This window comes from Pseudophryne corroboree, chromosome 11 (genome assembly GCF_028390025.1).
Source record: "Pseudophryne corroboree isolate aPseCor3 chromosome 11, aPseCor3.hap2, whole genome shotgun sequence".
Lineage (NCBI taxonomy): Eukaryota > Metazoa > Chordata > Amphibia > Anura > Myobatrachidae > Pseudophryne > Pseudophryne corroboree.
The window spans coordinates 18,842,268-18,867,675 of NC_086454.1; the positions used below are offsets into that span (position 1 = coordinate 18,842,268).

At 48.5% G+C, this 25,408-nt stretch overlaps 1 protein-coding gene across 1 annotated transcript in view; it reads right to left on the reverse strand.

Annotated features, from left to right (window-relative positions):
• LOC134968623 (mucin-19-like) overlaps positions 1-25,408 on the reverse strand; it is a 517,580-nt gene that overhangs the window by 34,931 nt on the left and 457,241 nt on the right. The window contains exons 59-62 of the mRNA XM_063944156.1: positions 21,984-22,238; positions 21,536-21,802; positions 20,556-20,831; positions 18,845-19,117 (exon numbers count right to left, since the gene is read on the reverse strand). Of these exons, the coding sequence (XP_063800226.1) occupies positions 18,845-19,117; positions 20,556-20,831; positions 21,536-21,802; positions 21,984-22,238 (1,071 nt within the window). The remainder of the gene's footprint in view (positions 1-18,844; positions 19,118-20,555; positions 20,832-21,535; positions 21,803-21,983; positions 22,239-25,408) is intronic.

The following is a 25,408-nucleotide window of genomic DNA, read 5'->3' on the forward strand; positions in this document are numbered from 1 at the left end:
GGGTAAAACAGAGAGGGGGGGCACTTTTTTTGGCGATATTACTATATTTAAGCTGCTATAAGGATACAACACTTATATAGGGTTGTTCCCATATATATTATAGCGCTTGGGTGTGTGCTGGCAAACTCTCCCTCTGTCTCCCCAAAGGGCTAGTGGGGTCCTGTCTTCAATAGAGCATTCCCTGTGTGTCTGCTGTGTGTCGGTACGTGTGTGTCGACATGTATGAGGACGATGTTGGTGTGGAGGCTGAGCAATTGCCGGTAATGGTGATGTCACCCCCCAGGGAGTCGACACCGGAATGGATGGCTTTGTTTATGGAATTACGTGATAATGTCAGCACATTACAAAAATCAGTTGACGACATGAGACGGCCGGAAAACCAGTTAGTACCTGCCCAGGCGTCTCAGACACCGTCAGGGGCTGTAAAACGCCCTTTACCTCAGTCGGTCGACACAGACCCAGACACGGACACTGAATCTAGTGTCGACGGTGAAGAAACAAACGTATTTTCCAGTAGGGCCACACGTTATATGATCACGGCAATGAAGGAGGCTTTGCATATCTCTGATACTACAAGTACCACAAAAAGGGGTATTATGTGGGGGGTGAAAAAACTACCTGTAGTTTTTCCTGAATCAGAGGAATTGAATGATGTATGTGATGAAGCGTGGGTTAACCCAGATAGAAAAGTGCTAATTTCAAAAAAGTTATTGGCATTATACCCTTTCCCGCCAGAGGTTAGGGCGCGCTGGGAAACACCCCCTAAGGTGGATAAGGCGCTCACACGCTTATCAAAACAAGTGGCGTTACCGTCTCCTGATACGGCCGCCCTCAAGGATCCAGCTGATAGGAGGCTGGAAACTACCCTAAAAAGTATATACACACATACTGGTGTTATACTGCGACCAGCCATCGCCTCAGCCTGGATGTGCAGTGCTGGGGTGGTCTGGTCGGATTCCCTGACTGAAAATATTGATACCCTGGATAGGGACAGTATTTTACAGACTTTAGAGCAATTAAAGGATGCTTTTCTTTATATGCGAGATGCTCAGAGGGATATTTGCACTCTGGCATCGAGAGTAAGTGCGATGTCCATATCTGCCAGAAGAAGTTTATGGACACGACAGTGGTCAGGTGATGCGGATTCCAAACGGCATATGGAAGTATTGCCGTATAAAGGGGAGGAATTATTTGGCGTCGGTCTATCGGATTTGGTGGCCACGGCAACTGCCGGGAAATCCACCTTTTTACCTCAGACCCCCTCCCAACAGAAAAAGACACCGTCTTTTCAGCCGCAGTCCTTTCGGTCCTATAAGAACAAGCGGGCAAAAGGACAGTCATATCTGCCCCGAGGCAGAGGAAAGGGTAAGAGAGGGCAGCAAGCAGCTCCTTCCCAGGAACAGAAGCCCTCCGCGGGTTCTGCAAAGCTCTCAGCATGACGCTGGGGCTTTACAAGCGGACTCAGGAACGGTGGGGGGTCGACTCAAGAATTTCAGCGCGCAGTGGGCTTGCTCACAGGTGGACTCCTGGATCCTGCAGGTAGTATCTCAGGGTTACAGGTTGGAATTCGAGAAGTCTCCCCCTCGCCGGTTCCTAAAGTCTGCTTTGCCAACGTCTCCCTCAGACAGGGCGACGGTATTGGAAGCCATTCACAAGCTGTTTTCTCAGCAGGTGATAGTCAAGGTACCCCTCCTACAACAGGGAAAGGGGTATTACTCCACGCTATTTGTGGTACCGAAGCCGGACGGCTCGGTAAGACCTATTCTAAATCTGAAATCTTTGAACCTGTACATACAAAAATTCAAGTTCAAGATGGAATCACTCAGAGCAGTGATAGCGAATCTGGAAGAAGGGGACTTTATGGTGTCCCTGGACATAAAAGATGCTTACCTGCATGTCCCAATTTGCCCTTCACATCAAGGGTACCTCAGGTTCGTGGTGCAAAACTGTCATTATCAGTTTCAGACGCTGCCGTTTGGATTGTCCACGGCACCTCGGGTCTTTACCAAAGTAATGGCCGAAATGATGATTCTTCTGCGAAGAAGAGGCGTATTAATTATCCCTTACTTGGACGATCTCCTGATAAGGGCAAGGTCCAGAGAACAGCTGGAGGACGGAGTAGCACTAACCCAAGTAGTGCTGCAACAACACGGGTGGATTCTGAATTTTCCAAAATCTCAGTTGACCCCGACAACACGTCTGCTGTTCCTGGGAATGATTCTGGACACGGTTCAGAAAAAGGTGTTTCTTCCGGAGGAGAAAGCCAAGGAGTTATCCGAACTTGTCAGGAACCTCCTAAAACCAGGAAAAGTGTCTGTGCATCAATGCACAAGAGTCCTGGGAAAGATGGTTGCTTCTTACGAAGCAATCCCATTCGGCAGATTCCACGCACGAACTTTTCAGTGGGATCTGCTGGACAAATGGTCCGGATCGCATCTGCAGATGCATCAGCGGATAACCTTATCGCCACGGACAAGGGTGTCTCTTCTGTGGTGGTTGCAGAGTGCTCATCTGTTAGAAGGCCGCAGATTCGGCATACAGGACTGGGTCCTGGTGACCACGGATGCCAGTCTGAGAGGCTGGGGAGCGGTCACACAGGGAAGAAACTTCCAGGGAGTATGGTCAAGCCTGGAGATGTCTCTTCACATAAATATACTGGAGCTAAGAGCGATTTACAATGCTCTAAGCCTGGCAAAACCCCTGCTTCAGGGTCAGCCGGTGTTGATCCAGTCGGACAACATCACGGCAGTCGCCCACGTAAACAGACAGGGCGGCACAAGAAGCAGGAGAGCAATGGCAGAAGCTGCAAGGATTCTTCGCTGGGCGGAAGATCATGTGATAGCACTGTCAGCAGTGTTCATTCCGGGAGTGGACAACTGGGAAGCAGACTTCCTCAGCAGACACGATCTACACCCGGGAGAGTGGGGACTTCATCCAGAAGTCTTCCACATGATTGTGAACCGTTGGGAAAAACCAAAGGTGGATATGATGGCGTCTCGCCTCAACAAAAAACTGGACAGGTATTGCGCCAGGTCAAGAGACCCTCAGGCAATAGCTGTGGACGCTCTGGTAACACCGTGGGTGTTCCAGTCAGTGTATGTGTTTCCTCCTCTGCCTCTCATACCCAAAGTACTGAGAATTATACGGCAAAGGGGAGTAAGAACGATACTCGTGGCTCCGGATTGGCCAAGAAGAACTTGGTACACGGAAAATCCGTGGCCTCTACCTCTAAGACGGGACCTGATTCAGCAGGGACCGTGTCTATTCCAAGACTTACCGCGGCTGCGTTTGACGGCGTGGCGGTTGAACGCCGAATTCTAAGGGAAAAAGGCATTCCAGAAGAGGTCATTCCTACACTGGTTAAAGCCAGGAAGGAGGTGACTGCACAACATTATCACCGCATTTGGAGAAAATATGTTGCGTGGTGTGAGGCCAGGAAGGCCCCCACGGAGGAATTTCAATTGGGTCGATTCCTACATTTCCTGCAAACAGGATTGTCTATGGGCCTCAAGTTGGGGTCCATTAAGGTTCAAATTTCGGCCCTGTCGATTTTCTTCCAGAAAGAATTGGCTTCAGTTCCTGAAGTCCAGACTTTTGTAAAAGGAGTACTACATATACAGCCCCCGGTTGTGGCCCCAGTGGCTCCGTGGGACCTTAATGTAGTTTTGGATTTTCTCAAATCCCATTGGTTTGAGCCACTCAAATCGGCGGATTTGAAATATCTTACATGGAAAGTAACCATGCTACTGGCCCTGGCTTCAGCCAGGAGAGTGTCAGAATTGGCGGCTTTATCGTATAAAAGCCCATATCTGATTTTCCATTCGGACAGGGCAGAACTGCGGACCCGTCCTCATTTTCTGCCTAAGGTGGTGTCAGCGTTTCACCTGAACCAGCCTATTGTGGTGCCTGCGGCTACTAGCGATTTGGAGGATTCCAAGTTGCTGGACGTTGTCAGGGCATTGAAAATATATATTTCAAGGACGGCTGGAGTCAGAAAATCTGACTCGCTGTTTATACTGTATGCACCCAACAAGCTGGGTGCTCCTGCTTCTAAGCAGACGATTGCTCGTTGGATTTGTAGCACAATTCAACTTGCACATTCTGTGGCAGGCCTGCCACAGCCTAAATCTGTCAAGGCCCATTCCACAAGGAAGGTGGGCTCATCCTGGGCGGCTGCCCGAGGGGTCTCGGCATTACAACTCTGCCGAGCAGCTACGTGGTCGGGGGAGAACACGTTTGTAAAATTCTACAAATTTGATACCCTGGCTAAAGAGGACCTGGAGTTCTCTCATTCGGTGCTGCAGAGTCATCCGCACTCTCCCGCCCGTTTGGGAGCTTTGGTATAATCCCCATGGTCCTGACGGAGTCCCCAGCATCCACTAGGACGTTAGAGAAAATAAGATTTTACTTACCGATAAATCTATTTCTCGTAGTCCGTAGTGGATGCTGGGTGCCCATCCCAAGTGCGGATTGTCTGCAATACTTGTACATAGTTATTGTTACAAAAAAATCGGGTTGTTATTGTTGTGAGCCGTCTGTTCAGAGGCTCCTACGTTGTCATACTGTTAACTGGGTTCAGATCACAAGTTGTACGGTGTGATTGGTGTGGCTGGTATGAGTCTTACCCGGGATTCAAAATCCTTCCTTATTGTGTACGCTCGTCCGGGCACAGTATCCTAACTGAGGCTTGGAGGAGGGTCATAGGGGGAGGAGCCAGTGCACACCACCTGATCCTAAAGCTTTATTTTTGTGCCCTGTCTCCTGCGGAGCCGCTAATCCCCATGGTCCTGACGGAGTCCCCAGCATCCACTACGGACTACGAGAAATAGATTTATCGGTAAGTAAAATCTTATTTTCTCTGACGTCCTAGTGGATGCTGGGACTCCGTCAGGACCATGGGGAATAGCGGCTCCGCAGGAGACAGGGCACAAAAGTAAAAGCTTTAGGATCAGGTGGTGTGCACTGGCTCCTCCCCTATGACCCTCCTCCAAGCCTCAGTTAGGTTTTTGTGCCCGGCCGAGAAGGGTGCAATCTAGGTGGCTCTCATAAAGAGCTGCTTAGAGTAAAAGTTTTGATAGTTTTCTTATTTTCAGTGAGTCCTGCTGGCAACAGGCTCACTGCAACGAGGGACTTAGGGGAGAAGAAGTGAACTCACCTGCGTGCAGGATGGATTTGCTTCTTAGGCTACTGGACACTAGCTCCAGAGGGACGATCACAGGTACAGCCTGGATGGGTCACCGGAGCCGCGCCGCCGACCCCCTTGCAGATGCCGAAGTAAGAAGAGGTCCAGAAACCGGCGGCTGAAGGCTTTTCAGTCTTCATGAGGTAGCGCACAGCACTGCAGCTGTGCGCCATTGCTCTCAGCACACTTCACACCAACGGCCACTGAGGGTGCAGGGCGCTGGGGGGGGCGCCCTGGGCAGCAATGTTAATACCTTTTCTGGCTAAAAAGAATACATCACATATAGTCCCTGAGGCTATATGGATGTATTTCACCCCTGCCAGGTCTCAGAAAAACCGGGAGAAGAGCCCGCCGGAATAGGGGGCGGGGCCTATCTCCTCAGCACACAGCGCCATTTTCCCTCACAGAACTGCTGGTGGGAAGGCTCCCAGGCTCTCCCCTGCACTGCACTACAGAAACAGGGTTAAAACAGAGAGGGGGGGGCACTTATTTGGCGATATGATTATATATTAAGATGCTATAAGGGAAAACACTTATATAAAGGTTGTCCCTGTATAATTATAGCGTTTTGGTGTGTGCTGGCAAACTCTCCCTCTGTCTCCCCAAAGGGCTAGTGGGGTCCTGTCCTCTATCAGAGCATTCCCTGTGTGTGTGCTGTGTGTCGGTACGTGTGTGTCGACATGTATGAGGACGATGTTGGTGAGGAGGCGGAGCAATTGCCTGTAATGGTGATGTCACTCTCTAGGGAGTCGACACCGGAATGGATGGCTTATTTAAGGAATTACGTGATAATGTCAACACGCTTCAAGGTCGGTTGACGACATGAGACGGCCGGCAAACAAATTAGTACCTGTCCAGGCGTCTCAAACACCGTCAGGGGCTTTAAAACGCCCATTTACCTCAGTCGGTCGACATAGACACAGACACGGACACTGACTCCAGTGTCGACGGTGAAGAAACAAACGTATTTTCCTTTAGGGCCACACGTTACATGTTAAGGGCAATGAAGGAGGTGTTACATATTTCTGATACTACAAGTACCACAAAAAAGGGTATTATGTGGGTGTGAAAAAACTACATGTAGTTTTTCCTGAATCAGATAAATTAAATGAAGTGTGTGATGATGCGTGGGTTTCCCCCGATAGAAAATTATTGGTGGTATACCCTTTCCCGCCAGAAGTTAGGGCGCGTTGGGAAACACCCCTTAGGGTGGATAAGGCGCTCACACGCTTATCAAAACAAGTGGCGTTACCGTCTCCAGATACGGCCGCCCTCAAGGAGCCAGCTGATAGGAGGCTGGAAAATATCCTAAAAAGTATATACACACATACTGGTGTTATACTGCGACCAGCTATCGCCTCAGCCTGGATGTGCAGCGCTGGGGTGGCTTGGTCGGATTCCCTGACTGAAAATATTGATACCCTTGACAGGGACAGTATTTTATTGACTATAGAGCACAGAGAGATATTTGCACTCTGGCATCAAGAGTAAGTGCGATGTCCATATCTGCCAGAAGATGTTTATGGACACGACAGTGGTCAGGTGATGCAGATTCCAAACGGCACATGGAAGTATTGCCGTATAAAGGGGAGGAGTTATTTGGGGTCGGTCCATCGGACCTGGTGGCCACGGCAACAGCTGGAAAATCCACCTTTTTTTTACCCTAAGTCACATCTCAGCAGAAAAAGACACCGTCTTTTCAGCCTCAGTCCTTTCGTCCCCATAAGGGCAAGCGGGCAAAAGGCCAGTCATATCTGCCCAGGGATAGAGGAAAGGGAAGAAGACTGCAGCAGGCAGCCCATTCCCAGGAACAGAAGCCTTCCACCGCTTCTGCCAAGTCCTCAGCATGACGCTGGGGCCGTACAGGACCCCTGGATCCTACAAGTAGTATCCCAGGGGTACAGATTGGAAATTCGAGACGTCTCCCCCTCGCAGGTTCCTGAAGTCTGCTTTACCAACGTCTCCCTCCGACAGGGAGGCAGTATTGGAAACAATTCACAAGCTGTATTCCCAGCAGGTGATAATCAAAGTACTCCTCCTACAACAAGGAAAGGGGTATTATTCCACATTATATTGTGGTACTGAAGCCAGACGGCTCGGTGAGACCTATTCTAAATCTGAAATATTTGAACACTTACATACAAAGGTTCAAATCAAGATGGAGTCACTCAGAGCAGTGATAGCGAACCAGGAAGAAGGGGACTATATGGTGTCCCGGGACATCAGGGATGCTTCCTCCATGTCCCAATTTGCCCTTCTCACCAAGGGTACCTCAGGTTCGTGGTACAGAACTGTCACTATCAGTTTCAGACGATGCCGGTTGGATTGTCCACGGCACCCCGGGTCTTTACCAAGGTAATGGCCGAAATGATGATTCTTCTTCAAAGAAAATGGACGATATCCTGATAAGGGCTAGGTCCAGAGAACAGTTGGAGGTCGGAGTAGCACTATCTCAAGTAGTTCTACGACAGCATGGGTGGATTCTAAATATTCCAAAACCGCAGCTGTTTCCGACGACAATTTGCTGTTCCTAGGGTTGATTCTGGACACAGTCCAGAAAAGGGTGTTTCTCCCGGAGAAGAAAGCAAGGGAGTTATCCGAGCTAGTCAGGAACCTCCTAAAACCAGGAAAAGTGTCAGTGCATCATTGCACAAGGGTCCTGGGAAAAATGGTGGCTTCTTACGAAGCGATTCCATTCGGCAGAATTCACGCAAGAACTTTTCAGTGGGATCTGCTGGAAAAATGGTCCGGATCGCATCTTCAGATGCATCAGCGGATAACCCTGTCTCCAAGGACAAGGGTGTTTCTTCTGCGGTGGCTGCAGAGTGCTCATCTACTAAAGGGCCGCAGATTCGGCATTCAGGACTGGGTCCTGGTGACCACGGATGCCAGCCGGAGAGGCTGGGGAGCAGTCACACAGGGAAAAAATTTCCAGGGAGTGTGATCAAGTCTGGAGACTTCTCTCCACATAAAACAATGCTCTAAGCTTAGCAAGACCTCTGCTTCAAGGTCAGCCGGTATTGATCCAGTGGGACAACATCACGGCAGTCGCCCACGTAAACAGACAGGGCGGCACAAGAAGCAGGAGGGAAATGGCAGAAACTGCAAAGATTCTTCGCTGGGCGGAAAATCATGGGATAGCACTGTCAGCAGTGTTCATTCCGGGAGTGGACAACTGGGAAGCAGACTTCCTCAGCAGGCACGACCTCCACCCGGGAGAGTGGGGACTTCATCGGGAAGTCTTCCACATGATTGTGAACCGTTGGGAAAGACCAAAGGTGGACATGATGGCGTCCCGCCTGAACAAAAAACTGGACAGGTATTGCGCCAGGTCAAGAGACCCTCAGGCAATAGCTGTGGACGTTCTGGTAACACAGTGGGTGTACCAGTCGGTGTATGTGTTCCCTCCTCTGCTTCTCATACCCAAGGTACTGAGAATTATAAGACGTAGAGGAGTAAGAACTATACTCGTGGCTCCGGATTGGCCAAGAAGGACTTGGTACCCGGAACTTCAAGAAATGCTCACAGAGGACTCATGGCCTCTGCCGCTAAGAAGGGACTTGCTTCAGCAAGTACCATGTCTGTTCCAAGACTTACCGCGGCTGCGTTTGACGGCATGGCGGTGGAACGCCGGATCCTAAGGGAAAAAGGCATTCCGGAAGAGGTCATTCCTACCCTGGTCAAAGCCAGGAAGGAGGTGACCGCACAACATTATCACCACATGTGGCGAAAATATGTTGCGTGGTGTGAGGCCAGGAAGGCCCCACGAAGAAATTTCAACTCGGTCGATTCCTGCATTTCCTGCAAACAGGAGTGTCTATGGGCCTCAAATTGGGGTCCATTAAGGTTCAAATTTCGGCCCTGTCAATTTTCTTCCAGAAAGAATTGGCTTCACTTCCTGAAGTCCAGAAGTTTGTCAAGGGAGTACTGCATATACAACCCCCTTTTGTGCCTCCAGTGGCACTGTGGGATCTCAACGTAGTTCTGGGATTCCTCAAATCACATTTTAAACCGCTCAAATCTGTGGATTTGAAATATCTCACATGAAAAGTGACCATGCGGTTGGCCCTGGCCTCGGCCAGGCGAGTGTCAGAATTGGTGGCTTTGTCTCACAAAAGCCCATATCTGATTGTCCATTCGGACAGGGCAGAGCTGCGGACTCGTCCCCAGTTTCTCCCTAAGGTGGTGTCAGCGTTTCACCTGAACCAGTTTATTGTGGTACCTGCGGCTATTAGGGACTTGGAGGACTCCAAGTTGCTAGATGTTGTCAGGGCCCTGAAAATATAGGTTTCCAGGACGGCTGGAGTCAGGAAAACTGACTTGCTGTTATCCTGTATGCACCCAACAAACTGGGTGCTCTTGCTTCTAAGCAGACGATTGCTAGTTGGATGTGTAGTACAATTCAGCTTGCACATTCTGTGGCAGGCCTGCCACAGCCAAAATATGTAAATGCCCATTTCACAAGGAAGGTGGGCTCATCTTGGGCGGCTGCCCGAGGGGTCTCGGCTTTACAACTTTGCCGAGCAGCGACTTGGTCAGGGGCAAATACGTTTGCAAAATTCTACAAATTTGATACCCTGGCTGAGGAGGACCTGGAGTTCTCTCATTCGGTGCTGCAGAGTCATCCGCACTCTCCCGCCCGTTTGGGAGCTTTGGTATAATCCCCATGGTCCTGACGGAGTCCCAGCATCCACTAGGACGTCAGAGAAAATAAGAATTTACTTACCGGTAATTCTATTTCTCGTAGTCCGTAGTGGATGCTGGGCGCCCATCCCAAGTGCGGATTGTCTGCAATACTTGTACATAGTTATTGTTACAAAAATCGGGTTATTATTGTTGTGAGCCATCTTTTCAGAGGCTCCGCTGTTATCATACTGTTAACTGGGTTCAGATCACAGGTTGTACAGTGTGATTGGTGTGGCTGGTATGAGTCTTACCCGGGATTCAAAATCCTTCCTTATTGTGTACGCTCGTCCGGGCACAGTATCCTAACTGAGGCTTGGAGGAGGGTCATAGGGGGAGGAGCCAGTGCACACCACCTGATCCTAAAGCTTTTACTTTTGTGCCCTGTCTCCTGCGGAGCCGCTATTCCCCATGGTCCTGACGGAGTCCCAGCATCCACTACGGACTACGAGAAATAGAATTATCGGTAAGTAAATTCTTATTATGTGCATTAACCCCCCGCCATTAAAGTACATAAAAGGACAGAAGCCCGCCGCTGAGGGGGCCGGGCCTTCTTCCTCAGCACACCTGCGCCATTTTCTCTTCACAGCTCAGCTGGAAGGAAGCTCCCCAGGCTCTCCCCTGCAGTATCCTGGTACACAAAGGGTAAAAAAGAGAGGGGGGGCACATAAATTTAGGTGCAAAACTGTGTATATAAGCTGCTATAGGGGAAAAATCACTCAGTATAGTGTACATCCCTGTATTATATAGCGCTGTGGTGTGTGCTGGCATACTCTCTCTCTGTCTCTCCAAAGGGCCTGGTGGGGGAACTGTCTTCAAATAGAGCATCCCCTGTGTGTGTGGTGTGTCGGTACGTGTGTGTCGACATGTCTGAGGTAAAAGGCTCCTCTAAGGAGGTGATAGAGCGGATAAGTGTGTGGGAGGGTGTCTCCGTCAACAACGCCGACACCTGTTTGGATATTTGTAAGTGCTGAGGTAAAATTATTGCACAAAAGGTTAGGGAACAGACAGGAAATCTACCCATGTCTGTCCCTATGTCACAGAGTCCTTCAGAGTCTCTCTATGTTCACTATCCAAAATAACAAAGTATCGACACGGAGTTTAACTCCACTGTCGACTACGATAATGCAAAGTTACAGCCAAGAGGGCTAAAAGATATTCAATATATGATTATTGGAATAAAAGATGATTTGCATATCACTGATGACTCATCTGTCCCTGACACGAGAGTACACATGTTAAGGGGAAGAATGCTGAGGTAAATTTCCCTCCTCTCATGAGGAAAAAGAGCGGGAATCTCCAGACAAGAGACGGCAGCTTCCCACAAGAGAATTCTCAGGCTGTATCCTTTCCCCACTAGGGCCAGGATCTGTTGAGAATCTTCCCCTTGGGTGTCCTGTTTGCACTAGCTATTCTCAGGGATCCTGCAGATAGCGTGCACATTCTAGTATACTACCCAGACCGGCGATTGTGTCGGCATGGGTTTATAGCGCTGTGGCAGCGTGGACAGGTACCTTATCAGCAGAGATTGAGACCCTAGTATGCATATAAATATTTTAATATGCTGTCTTAAGTGATAGATATATAATTATAAAGCATGCCCAAAGGGACATGAGTATACTGGGTCCTAGAGACAAAAGCTATGTCGATTTCTGCTTGACGTGTCCTGTAGAATATACATTGGACAGATGATGCCGACTTAAGAGGCATCTGGAAGGCTGAGGATTGTGTGGAGAAAGGTTCTCGGGCCTGGTCTCCACAGTTATAGCTGGTAATTCTGATATTTTGCCTTATATTCCTGCACAGCCTAGGAAAGCACGACATTATGAAATGCAGCTTTTCGAATAAAGAAACAAGAAAGTCTGAGGTGCGTCCTTTCTTGTCAGAGCCAGGGGCAGAGGAAAGAAGCTGTACAACACAGCTAGTCCCCAGGAACAGAAGTCCTCCCCGGCCTCTACAAAAATCCACCGCATGTCGCTGGGGCTCCACAGGCGGAGCTAGGCCCGGTGGGGACACGCCTTCGTAAGTTCAGCCACAAGTGGGTTCACTCCCTGTTAGATCCCTGGGCAATAGAAATTGTATCGCAGGGATACAGGCTGGACTGTGAGAAGATGCCCCCTCACCGAGGACCCGGCGGGCTTCCCCCCAAGAGAGGGAGCCAGTGTTAACTGCAATTCGTAAATTGTATCTTCAACAGGTGGTGGTCAAGGGTCCCCTCCTTCAACAAGAGGGTGTTATTATTCGACCATGTTATAATCCCGAAACCAGACGGTTCGGTTAGACCCATATTGAATTAAAATCCCTGACCATATACCTGAAAAGGTTCAGGTTCAAGATGGAATCGCTAAGAGCGGTCATTGCATGCCTGAAATGAATCGGGACATAAGGGATGCATACCTTCGTGTCCCCATTTATCCACCTCATCAGGCGTTCCTCAGAATTGCGGTACGGGATTGTCATTACCAATTTCACCAAGGTAATGGCGGATATGATGGTGCTCCTGCGGAAGCAAGGTGTCACTATTATCACATACTTGGATGATCTCCTCATAAAAGCGAGATCAAGAGAGCAGTTGCTGGACAGCGTATCACCTTCTCTGGAAGTGAAACGGCAACACGACTGGATTCTATATATTCCAAAGTCGCAGTTGGTTCCTACAGCTCATCTGCCTCGCCTAGGCATGATCCTAGACACAGACCAGAAGAGGGTTTATCTCCCGATAGAGAGAGCTCAGGAGCTCATGACACAGGTCAGGAATCCATTGAAAACCAAAACAGGTGTCAGTGCATCACTGCACTCGAGTCCTGGGAAGGATGATGGCATCATACGAGGCCATCCCCTTCGGCTGGTTCCATGCAAGGACAATGGAACTTACTGGACAAGTGGTCCGGATCACATCTTCAGATGCATCGGTTAATCACCCTATCCCCCAGGGCCAGGGTGTCTCTCCTGTGGTGGCTGCAGAGTGCTCACCTTCTCGAGGGCCGCAGATTCGGCATTCAGGACTGGGTCCTGGTGACCACGGATGCAAGCCTCCGAGGGTGGGGGGCAGTTACACAGGGAAGAATATTCCAAGGTTTGTGGTCAAGCCAACAGACTTGCCTTCACATCAATATCCTGGAACTAAGGGCCATATACAACGCCCTAAGTCAAGCGGAGTTCCTGCTTCGCGACCAACCGGTTCTGATCCAGTCAGACCGCAGGGGCTCATGTAAACCGCCAGGGCGGCACAAGGAGCAGGGTGGCGAGGGTAGAAGCCACCAGAATTCTTTGCTGGGCGGAGAATCAAGTAAGCGCACTGTCAGCAGTGTTCATTCCGGGAGTGGACACGACCTCCACCCGGGAAAGTGGTGACTTCATCAGGAAGTCTTCACGCAGTTTTGCAAATTGATGGAAACTGTCTCAGGTGGACTACATGGCGTCACACCTCAATAAAAAGATAAAAAAAAGGTTTTACGCTGGGTCAAGGGACTCTCAGGCGATAGCTGTGGTCGCACTAGTAACACCGTGGGTGTTCCAGTCGGTCTATATATTCCCTCCTCTTCCTCTCAGACCCAAGGGCTGAGAATTGTAATAAACGGAGGAGTGTGAACAATATTCTTTGCTCCGGATTGGCCACGAAGGACTCGGTACCCGGAACTGCAAGAAATGCTCTCAGAGGACCCATGGCCTCTGCCTCTCAGTCAGGACATATTGCAACAGGGACCCTGTCTGATCCAAGACTTACCGCGGCTGCGTTGGACGGCATGGCGGTTGAACGCCGGATCCTAGCGGAAAAGGGCATTCCGGATGCAGTTATTCCTACGCTGATAAAGGCTAGGAAAGACGTGATAGCAAGACTTTTTCACTGTATATGGCGAAAATAGGTTGCTTGGTGTGTGGCCGGGAAGGCCCTACCGAGGAATTCCAGTGGGGTCGATTCCTGCACTTCCTACAGTCAGGAGTGACTATGGGCCTAAAATTAGGATCCATAAAGGCCAAGATTTCGGCCCTATCCCTTTTTCTCTCAAAAAGAACTGGCTTCACTGCCTGAAGTTCGGACGTTGTTACAGGGGTGCTGCATATTCAGCCCCTTTTGTGCCTCCAGTGGCACCTTGGGATCTTAACGTGTGGTGGATTCCTAAAATCCAACTGGTTTGAGCCACTTAAGACCGTGGAGCTAAAATATCTCACATGGAAAGTGGTCATGCTTTTGGCCTTAGCTTGGACTAGGCGTGTGTCAGAATTGGCGGCTTTGTCATGTAAAAGCCCATATCTGATCTTCCATATGGAAAGGGCAGAATGGAGGACTCGTCCCCAATTTCTCCCTAAGGTGGTATCATAGTTTCATTTGAACCAACCTATTGTGGTGCCTGCGGCTACTAGGGACTTGGAGGATTCCAAGTTACTGGACGTAGTCCGGGCCCTGAAACTTTATGTTTCCAGGACGGCTAGAGTCAGAACAACTGACTCGCTATTTATCCTGCATGCACCCAACAAGCTGGGTGCTCCTGCTTCAAAGCAGACTATTGCTCGCTGGATCTGTAGCACCATTCAGCTTGCACATTCTGCGGCTGGACTGCCGCATCCTAAATCAGTAAAAGCCCATTCAACGAGGAAGGTGGGCTCTTCTTGGGCGGCTGCCCGAGGGGTCTCGGCTTTACAACTTTGCCGAGCTGCTACTTGGTCGGGTTCAAACACTTTTGCAAAATTCTACAAGTTTGATACCCTGGCTGAGGAGGACCTTTAGTTTGCTCATTCGGTGCTGCAGAGTCATCCGCACTCTCCCGCCCGTTTGGGAGCTTTGGTATAATCCCCATGGTCCTTACGGAGTACCCAGCATCCACTAGGATGTCAGAGAAAATAAGAATTTACTCACCGGTAATTCTATTTCTCGTAGTCCGTAGTGGATGCTGGGAGCCCGTCCCAAGTGCGGACTCTCTGCAATACATGTATATAGTTATTGCTTAACTAAAGGGTTATTGTATGAGCCACCTGTTGAGAGAGGCTCAGTTATTGTTCATACTGTTAACTGGGTATAGTTATCACGAGTTGTACAGTGTGATTGGTGTGGCTGGTATGAGTCTTACCCTGGATTCCAAATCCTTTCCTAGTAATGTCAGCTCTTCCGGGCACAGTTTCCCTAACTGAGGTCTGGAGGAGGGGCATAGAGGGAGGAGCCAGTGCACACCAGATATAGTACCTAATCTTTCTTTTAAGAGTGCCCAGTCTCCTGCGGAGCCCGTCTATACCCCATGGTCCTTACGGAGTACCCAGCATCCACTACGGACTATGAGAAATAGAATTACCGGTGAGTAAATTCTTATTTTCTTTGTTGGCAACATAGACTATATCTATCTATCTATCTATCTATCTATCTATCTATCTATCTATCTATCTATCTATCTATCCAGTAGCGGATCTTGCCACGGGCAAGCAGGACTTTTGCCCGGGGCGCCGCCTTCCGGAGGGTGCCGCACCGTGGCAAGATCCGCCACTGCTGCCCGCTGTGTCCCCCGTCCACCTCCGCTGCCGTCCCCGTCCGCCTCCTGTGAAGGGAACTAGACGCTATGCGTCTAGTTTCCCTTCGTGTAGAGTAACTTTGCTGAGCGGTGCGCGATGACGTCATCGCGCACCGCACAGCAAAGGTCCTCTCCACGAAGGGAACTAGACGCATAGCGTCTAGTTTCCCTTCGTGGAGAGGACCTTTTGCTGTGCGGTGCGCGATGACGTCATCGCGCACCGCTCAGCATTCAAGCGGCGCTAGCAATGTACAGGGGGCGTAACTGACCACGCCCCCTGTATTAGGACACGCCCCCTTTCCTGCCCAGGGCGCAGAGCGCCCTTGAACCGGCCCTGTATCTATCTATCTATCTATCTATCTATCTATCTATCTATCTATCTATCTATCTATCTATCTATCTATCTATACACTCAGGTCCATAAATATTGGGACATAGACAATTCTCAGATTTTGGGCTCTATACACCACCACAATGGATTTGAAATGAAACAAACAAGATATGCTTTAGCTGCAGACTTTCCGCTTTCATTTGAGGGAAAATGCCCCAAGAACAAGCAGGAACTGAAGACATTTGCAGTAGAGGCCTGGCAAAGCATCACCAGGGATGAAACCCAGTGTCTGTCTATGCGTTCCAGACTTCAGGCTGTAATAGACTGCAAAGGATTTGCAACAAAGTATTAAAAAGTGAAAGTTTGATTTAGGATTGTTTAGTTTGTCCCATTACTTTTGGTCCCTTAAAAAGTGGGAGGCACATATAGAAACCGTTGTAATTCCTACACCGTTCACCTGATTTGGATGTAAATACCCTCAAATTAAAGCGGAAAGTCTGCAGTTAAAGCACATCTTGTTTGTTTCACTTCAAATCCATTGTGGTGGTGTATAGAGCCCAAAATATGAGAATTGTGTCGATGTCCCAATATTTATGGACCTGACTGTATATCAGCGGTTTTTGCTTGATGCTGGAAAAGGGATCAAATGTAACATCATATCCTTCTTACATAACAGAGTTTAATACAACCAGGCCCGGGTTTGCAACGTACTAGACCAACAGATCATTGGCCCTCATTCCGAGTTGTTCGCTCGGTAAAAATCTTCGCATCGCAGCGATTTTCCGCTTAATGCGCATGCGCAATGTTCGCACTGCGACTGTGCCAAGTAAATTTGCTATGCACTTAGTAATTTTACTCAGGCTTTTTCATCGTTCTGGCGATCGTAATGTGATTGACAGGAAATGGGTGTTACTGGGCGGAAACAGGCCGTTTTATGGGCGTGTGGGAAAAAACGCTACCGTTTCCGGAAAAAACGCAGGAGTGGCTGGAGAAATGGGGGAGTGTCTGGGCGAACGCTGGGTGTGTTTGTGACGTCAAACCAGGAACGACAAGCAGTGAAATGATCGCAGATGCCGAGTAAGTCTGGAGCTACTCAGAAACTGCTACGAGGTGTGTAATCGCAATATTGCGAATACATCGTTCGCAATTTTAAGATGCTAAGATTCACTCCCAGTAGGCGGCGGCTTAGCATGAGCAAATCTGCTAAAATCCGCTTGCGAGCGAACAACTCGGAATGACCTCCATTGTGCACAGCTCAGTCAGTACCTGATCCAGGAGTTAAGTGATAGCGTCAGCAAAAGGACACCCATCCTGCTTTCATTAGTACAGAAAAGGATAACATTGATGCAATGTGCTTTAGACCAGCACTGGTAAACTAAACTTTGCGTAAAAGTGGATGCAAACTATTTATTAGGTACCTAAGTAGTATTTACAAATATGTTCTTCTCTTTGAATTGCTAACCAGCCTTTATTTACAGTGGGAAGACAGAAACAGTTGCAGTGCAATACATGTCTCATTGGTGCCCGCAGTGCCCGTAACCGAATTGTAACTGTGGACAATTATTTGTAATAGCAAACTTTTATTATCATTGTATTACCTGCTTAAGAACAAGGGTTACCCTGTTGCCTTATAAGTGTGACCCTTTTATTTACTAAAGATTGATTTATTTGTCCAATATTGAACCTCTGTGCCTAAAAGAATTACTTACCGTCACCTCTCTGCCTGAAGAACAGAACCTGGCTAAGGAGAACGGTAACTAGCGAGATCAATTGAAGTATAAAACATAACTTTTGTGTGTTACACAATGCTAGCATAAGTATCTCCTGTACCCCAGAGCGTACACTAGTGACTGTGCCTGGCTTACACCAGGAGGCATGGCAGCACAGTGGTAGTAGTAACTGCAAAGTATCATGTCACTGACACTGCACAACAAGCAGCTGGACTGACACTGAGCAACAAGCAGCAGGACTGACACCGAGCTACAAGCAGCCGGACTGACACCGAGCCACAAACAGCGGGACTGACACCGAGCTACAAGCAGCCGGACTGACACCGAGCTACAAGCAGCTGGACTGACACCGAGCCATAAACAGCGGGACTGACACCGAGCTACAAGCAGCCGGACTGACACCGAGCTACAAGCAGCTGGACTGACACCGAGCCACAAACAGCGGGACTGACACCGAGCTACAAGCAGCCGGACTGACACCGAGCTACAAGCAGCTGGACTGACACCGAGCCACAAGCAGCTGGACTGACACCGAGCCACAAGCAGCCGGACTGACACCGCTGAACTGAAACCAAGCAAAAAGCAGCCGGACTGACACCAATCAAAAAGCAGCTGGGCTGACACAGAGCCACAAGCACCAGGACTGACACCAAGCCACAAGCACAAGGACTGACACCGAGCCACAAGTAGCCGGAGAGACACCGAGCCACAAGTAGCCGGAGAGACACCGAGCCACAAGCAGCCGGACTGACACCGAGCCACAAGCAGCTGGACAGACACCGAGCCACAAGCAGCCGGACTGACACCGAGCCACAAGCAGCCGGACTGACACCAATCAAAAAGCAGCGGGGCTGACACAGAGCCACAAGCACCAGGACTGACACCAAGCCACAAGCACCAGGACTGACACCGAGCCACAAGTAGCCGGAGAGACACCGAGCCACAAGTAGCCGGAGAGACACCGAGCCACATGCAGCCGGACTGACACCGAGCCACAAGCAGCCGGACAGACACCGAGCCACAAGCAGCCGGACTGACACTGAGCCACAAGCAGCCAGACTGACACCGAGCCACAAGCAGCCGGACTGACACCGAGCCACAAGCAGCCAGACTGACACCGAGCCACAAGCAGCCGGACTGACACCGAGCCACAAGCAGCCGGACTGACACCGAGCCACAAGCAGCCGGACTGACACCGAGCCACAAGCAGCCGGACTGACACCGAGCCACAAGCAGCAGGACTGACACCGAGCCACAAGCAGCCGGACTGACACCGAGCCACAAGCAGCAGGACTGACACCGAGCCACAAGCAGCAGGACTCATACCGAACTACTGTACAAGCAGCAACAATTGCTGTAGTGTTCACTCAGCCCCAGTAGGAGTATAAATGAAAGCCACTTGAAACGAGATACTTACGTGCTAATGAAGTCTGGCACTGTGTCTGCACCACCATGCTGGATTTGTCACATGACAGAGTTGTCAAATTAAAAGTGTAGATCGTGTAGGGCTTGAAATTTGTGAAATTCTTTTCAACAACACTACAGTTAGTGATAGGAAGATTCTCAGACGTTCCATCAGACACGTTCAACTTGAAGCTGGTATATATTCCCATTGGACATTCCCACCTGAGCAGGAGAGTGGATGAATCTGTCTGAGGTGAACAATTAAATCCTGACGCAGGCTCTGGAACTAAAAAGACAACAAAACAGAAAACAACCCATATCATTATTCATATTACATTGTAAATGATATTATATTATATCATAGAACAGCTGCATAACAATTCTACAAAGGATGAACATAAACACAGCCACACGAGAAGTCTGGACGCTGCATAATCAGCAAAGGCGTACCTACCGGCTATCCCGAAATTGTGGGGCAGAGCTTATGTTACAACAAGCAAAGTGATAACCTAAAGGGGGCAGGACTTTGGCGGATATGAATATATTTTCTTCCGATTTTACATACATAAATGCCAGGAGGAACACCAAAAGAGGGTATGGGGGGAAGGGGGGGGGGGGGGGGGAGGCGCTGGACTGCACACCCTAATTCTGAACATAATAAGAGGTGCTACCATGCTGAGACTTGTAGTATCACACCAAAGGAGAGAAGTGGAAATCTGCAGGAACAGACATGGGGGTATTCAGCAGCAGTCATTACTGAGATGCGATCGCTTCTCCCCGCTTTCCCATACAGTATGCATGCACGGGACCCTTACTGCACGTGCGTGGATATGCGATCGCATCTCAGTAATGCGAACGACTCTGCCTGTTTGACAAGCAAAGGTGTTCGCGGGGCGGCAACATGGCGTTGCGGGTGATGTGATGTGGCATTGGGCGGGCATTTTAAAAGAAGAGGGGACCCGCATGCAGTCTCAGTCGCGCAGGTCTCCGAGAACATGGCCGCCGTGCATTGTCCCCAGGAATGTCTCTAGTGGGCATGTACAAATCACTCAAAAATGGCCGTGGTGGCCATTCTCCGAGTGATTTATGCCCGCACTGCAGGGCCGCTGCCGCGAGACTCAGGAGGAGTAAGTATAATATTTGGGTGCAGTGTGTGCCCCCACACACTGCACCCATTAAAGAAACGCCCATGCCCACATTGTTGGAGCCCCCCCAAAACTATGTACCTGTCAGCGGGAGCAGCCTTCCTCCCAATTATGTTCTTGGCTGTGGTGGAGTATATGATGTGCGGAGGGAAAGCAATCACACTGAACCCCCCCTCCCCGATCTGTGCGCTCTGAGCAGCCCCTGCAGCCCACCATTTAGGAATGTGGCACCGCATGCATAGTATTAAAAAAAAAAATGTTTTGTACAAAGCCTGGCCACGCCTCCACAGTTTGGCCACGCCTCCCCAATACCTGGGCCCGTCCCCATTCTTTACAGTCCTAGTGACAAAGACAATAACTACTAGGGCAGCATACTGTAAAAAGAGGAGACACCCCTGCAATCTAAGAAAAAATGGCAAAAAATGGTGTTCTGCAAACGACATTTAATAAATCTTGCCCAAAGATTTGGCCCTGCTTACAGGCTGAACATCTACTGTGTCTGGTGATTGGCACTGGGTACTTCATTATAAAATATATATAGTAAAAAACGTAAAATCTGGAAATGGAACATTTACTCACCTGTGCAGGTAGTTAGTGACACAGGGTCAGACTCAGTGACATTATCACCAGCTCTTGTATATACCATGAATGTATACGTTACTCCTGCTGTTAGATTCACTATTGTAGCTGATTCATTTGTCACTATTGTATTATATATCATTGCAGCTGGTGATATGACGTTTGTCTGGATTCTGTAGGTGTAAGAACTACTATACTCAGCAGGTCTACTCCAGAACAGAGGCACAGAGACCATGGAAGATGGACCATTTATCAGTGATGTCACCGGCATCGGTTCTATTATAACAGAAAAAACACACAGGATCAGACAAAGGATATATACACATCTACTATTACAGCACTAATGCAGCACCAACACTACACTACACTACTGATGGGTCCTCATACATCCAGCCTCTATATGCCACGCAGAGGGAGATGCCTGGCATTAGTGAGCTGACAGGTCCCGTTAGTGCAAGGCGTCTTTTTTTTTTTTTTGCAGAAAAAGCATCTTATTCGCATCACTATGCAAATAAGACGCACAAGCAGATTCTGCTGATTGAAATGATATATGGTATGCTTACATTCCGTGTCCATTTGCCGCTGTATCTGCATGCGAAATGCTATGTTACAGTGTTTTCTAGGGCATTACAGTTTTCACGGAAAACACTGTACAGTAGCATTTCATATGTATTGATAGCCGCATATGCACACAGAATATAAGCACACCATACAGTATATCATTTTAATCAGCATAAGCTGCTTGTGCTTCCTATTTGCATCATGTTGTAAATAAGACACATTTTAATTGAAAAAGTTGCACGAAAAGACAACCAGCGCTACTGAGTCATGCCACGGCATGGCGTGACTAGAACGGCTGTTTAATGTGCTAGCAGCCTAGATGTAGGTGGGCAGCACATCTGTACTCTGACAGCTAATCACCAGATATGTCATATATCTTAAGTAACTGAATGTAGCTAAAAGATATGAGAAATACTTACTAGTATACACAGATGCGCTAACAGGTAAACTCTGATACCCCCGGGCTCCGACTGTTACCACAGTAACGGTGTAATTAGTCCCAGATATCAGGCTCTGAAGGGTGATATTTGATGTGTTACTTGCTGCAGTCCAAGTGTATGAAGGATTCCCATAAGTTATATTATATGTCTTTATTACACCTGTCATATTGGCCGGCTCTCCCCAAGACAGTGTGATGAAGTTTACTCCAACTGTGGTAAAGGTTACGTTCCCTGGTGGGGTTGGATCTGTGTAATTACATAGAAATACAATTAATAGATGACATATACAGTCTATGTACAAGTAATGCAAAACTGAGACAATAAACAGTAAATGAGAATACACATGTTAGAGGGAGAGTAACAGGACAAGAAGTGCAGAGTCTATGTATGATCACATGATAAGTCACGTGACCCCGATCATACTCACACGTGGCCTCTGTCACTCCAGCGGATGTCTGGCTGCAGTTACCACTAAGTGTCTGTACAGTGACTGTATATACCCTGCCTGGTGATAGCCCTGTCATATTCCATTGTGTAGCATTAGTCTGTGCTGTGACATTTATGTCTCCTGTCAGAGTGACTTGATAATAGTCCACGTTTCCTGATGGTTTTATCCATGAGATTCCGAGAACATTAACCGACATGTAATTGTTGAGTGTGATGTTGGCAGCCAGTCCGGGAACTGAAGGGAAATGTAACACACATATTAGATATTGTCACAGACATTCCGCAGCATTGTGTTTAGTATTTGTTACCTACAAACTTTACACTTATTTTATTTACAATAACTTGCAACTTCCTGTTACCAACAAAAAGATAATAGTGGAAATGTACTAAAGGGCCCTACACACTGGCCGATCCGCCACCGAGCTGCCCGACGGCGGATACGGCCGACAAGCGACCCGGCGGCGGGGGGGCAGTGACGGGGGGAGTGAAGTTTCTTCACTCCCCCCGTCACGCGGCTCCATTGAAGTGCAGGAAAATATGGACGAGATCGTCCATATTGGCCTGCATGCACAGCCGACGGGGGACCAGCGATGAACGAGCGCGGGGCCGCTCATCGTTCATCGCTGGAGCCTCCACACTGAAAGATATGAACGAGTTCTCGTTCATTTATGAATGAGATTGTTCATATCTTTCAAACAAATCGGCCAGTGTGTAGGGCCTATAAGACTTGGAGAGTCTGGAAGTGGAGAAATAAAGTACCGGCCAACCAGCTCCTACTGTAACTGTCATGTGTTGAAAAAATGACAGTTAGGAGCTGATTGGCTGGTACTTTATCTCTGTACACTTTATCTCTCTCCAAAGCTTAGTACATCTACCCTATAATATAACCCAATCAATATAACAGATGCCTAGCAATGTCCTGGATCAATGAGGGTAATCTGAGGTGTAACCAAGCATTGGCATATGTTTCTGTTGCAGACTTTCTACATCCTTACAGAAATAAATGTGCTTTCCCATAAAAGTGAGCCTAGAACAGAGGATCTCAAACGTGGTCCTCAAGGCACCCCAATGGTCCAGGTGTTAGGTATATCCATGTCTCAGCACAGATGCTTACATCAAATTGACTGAGGTCCTAATTAAGTCACCTGTGGCCAAGCATGGATAAAATGAAAACCTGTACTGTTGGGGTGCCTTCAGGACCGTGTTTGAGAACCTCTGGCCTAGAGAGTGCAAGATGCCTCCAGCTGGAACTGATGACTGCTCCCGATCATCACCATCTCACAAGATGACAATCTAATGAAAATGGGATTTTTGTATTTACATTAAATTCTGTTAGCGCAGTTAATTAGGGGACACTGGGGACTGAACATTAGGGTTTATAGGGGCAGATGTATTAACCTGGAGAAGGCATAAGGAAGTGATAAACCAGTGATAAATGCACCAGCCAATCAGCTCCTAACTGTTAATTTACATATTGGAGCTGATTGGCTGGTGCATTTATCACCTTGCACTTATCACTGGTTTATCACTTCCATATGCCTTATCCAGGTTAATACATATGCCCCATAGTGTGGGACTGGGAATCTGGGCACTCTAACAACTTTAAAATCAAGGCTCCTCCCTGTCTATAACCCTACTGTCTGCCTGGGATACTATAGTTTTGTCTAACAAAGCCCAATGGAAAGACCTGAGTACAGAATGAGAGAGAGGAGAGAAAACAATGTTTTTGAGGAAGAACAATCCTAACAAGAATAACAGATAGAGAACAATATCTAAGATGGAGGGTGTCCCCAACGGACTTTGGATGGATTTATGCACCATGGTCACTTTAGCAACCAAGATTTTCGACCAGGTGACTAGATTTCCCGGTGGTGGTGGCAGCATGCATTTAAGTTGCTCCACCATCCCCTAAATACCTCCACACGTCCTCCTTTGCATTATTTGGTGCCCAATCCCAAAGCCAGTCTACCATGTTGCAGCCTGTTCACAAAACCCCTTCCTCTAGGATTCCACTGACCACTACTGATTTCCAGAGCACCTATTCTGGGCCACAAGTTTATTTTAGTCAATGTGAGTAGTTACTCAGTAATTAGTATAGTGGTTTCTGATTATATAGCTACTCAAAATATAACGTGTAATAAGTGTAAGCTCCTTTCTCTTACTGTACATTGTGGCCAATGTCCGAAATGTAACTTGATATTAGCCGGATGTCAACTTCAGACAATATTCCGGATCACAGGAGGAGGTTTCCTTACTCTTTACTGGCCAATCCATGGTGATGTCAAATTGGTTATCCTGCTGTGTGGCATTCTCCGAAAAAGGAGAAACTTATGTGTGGAACACCAATTGGGGGAACCATAATGTGGCATATTATGAACTAGAGGCTGTCAGGCTTCGGAGCCTTATCTTACGGTGGGTGCTCCCGGGGGTTGCCATCCCACTGGTTGGTGCGGCTGCGGGGGCCGGGGGTCTGAAGAGCCGGGAGCTGCGGCGGGGATCGCTGCGGTAAGGTCTTCTAGTGTGACACAATATAGTGTGTCAGAGTCAGAAGCTGGCTAAATCTGTGTGCTAACAGCTGAGTATGTCTCCTGTGCTGGGGGCAGCCATGTTGGAGACCAGAGCATTACCAATTAAGTTCCCATTCTGTGTCCAGCCAATCCTGTGTGTTCTCCCCTTACAAAAGAGGGCTGGCTCAGAGGGAGAGTGCCAGTGCTTCAAGTTACCTCCTTGTGAAAGGTTCTCCAGCTCTGTGCTCCCAGGTTACTTCTGGTTCCCTGGTCCTGGTTGCTCTCATCCATCGGTTACCTAAACGCTGCTGCAGTCCTGCTGTCTAAGTCCGTCGCCACTCGTGGAAGCGCTCACAGGGTCCCAGGTCGTAGAGGAGCTCCAGGTGCTATCGGCGGTTCTTGCAGACGTCTTCATTTCTTCAAAGTCCAAGATCTTCAGCCTCGTCTTTCAATCACAAATCACAGTCTTCATTTCTTCAAAGTCCAAGTTCTTCAGCCTCGTATTTTAATCACAGTCTTCAGTTCTTCTTTACCGGAGTTCTTCAGCTACACTCTTCAAGTCATTTAACCATAGACTCTAATTCTTCCAGTTTCATCAATTTCTCCAATATTCGTGTACAGCCTGTTATTCATTAAAACTACCGTTATCTTCCTTTTCTTTACGCCCTCCGGCCAACGTTAACACTTAGTCTGGCCTCCACCCCATGAGGAGGAATTACATTCAGCCACCTTGTTTACTCTCCTCACAGGTAGCTGTCCCTTCAGCCAAAACTCGGTTGTCGGAACCCCAACTTACGCCGAGCGTGACACAACATTTAAGAGCCACAGGTGTTAGTGTGCAGACCATGTTAAACTTCTACAGGTGATCGTTTGAGAGCATCCTAACCTATGGAATAGT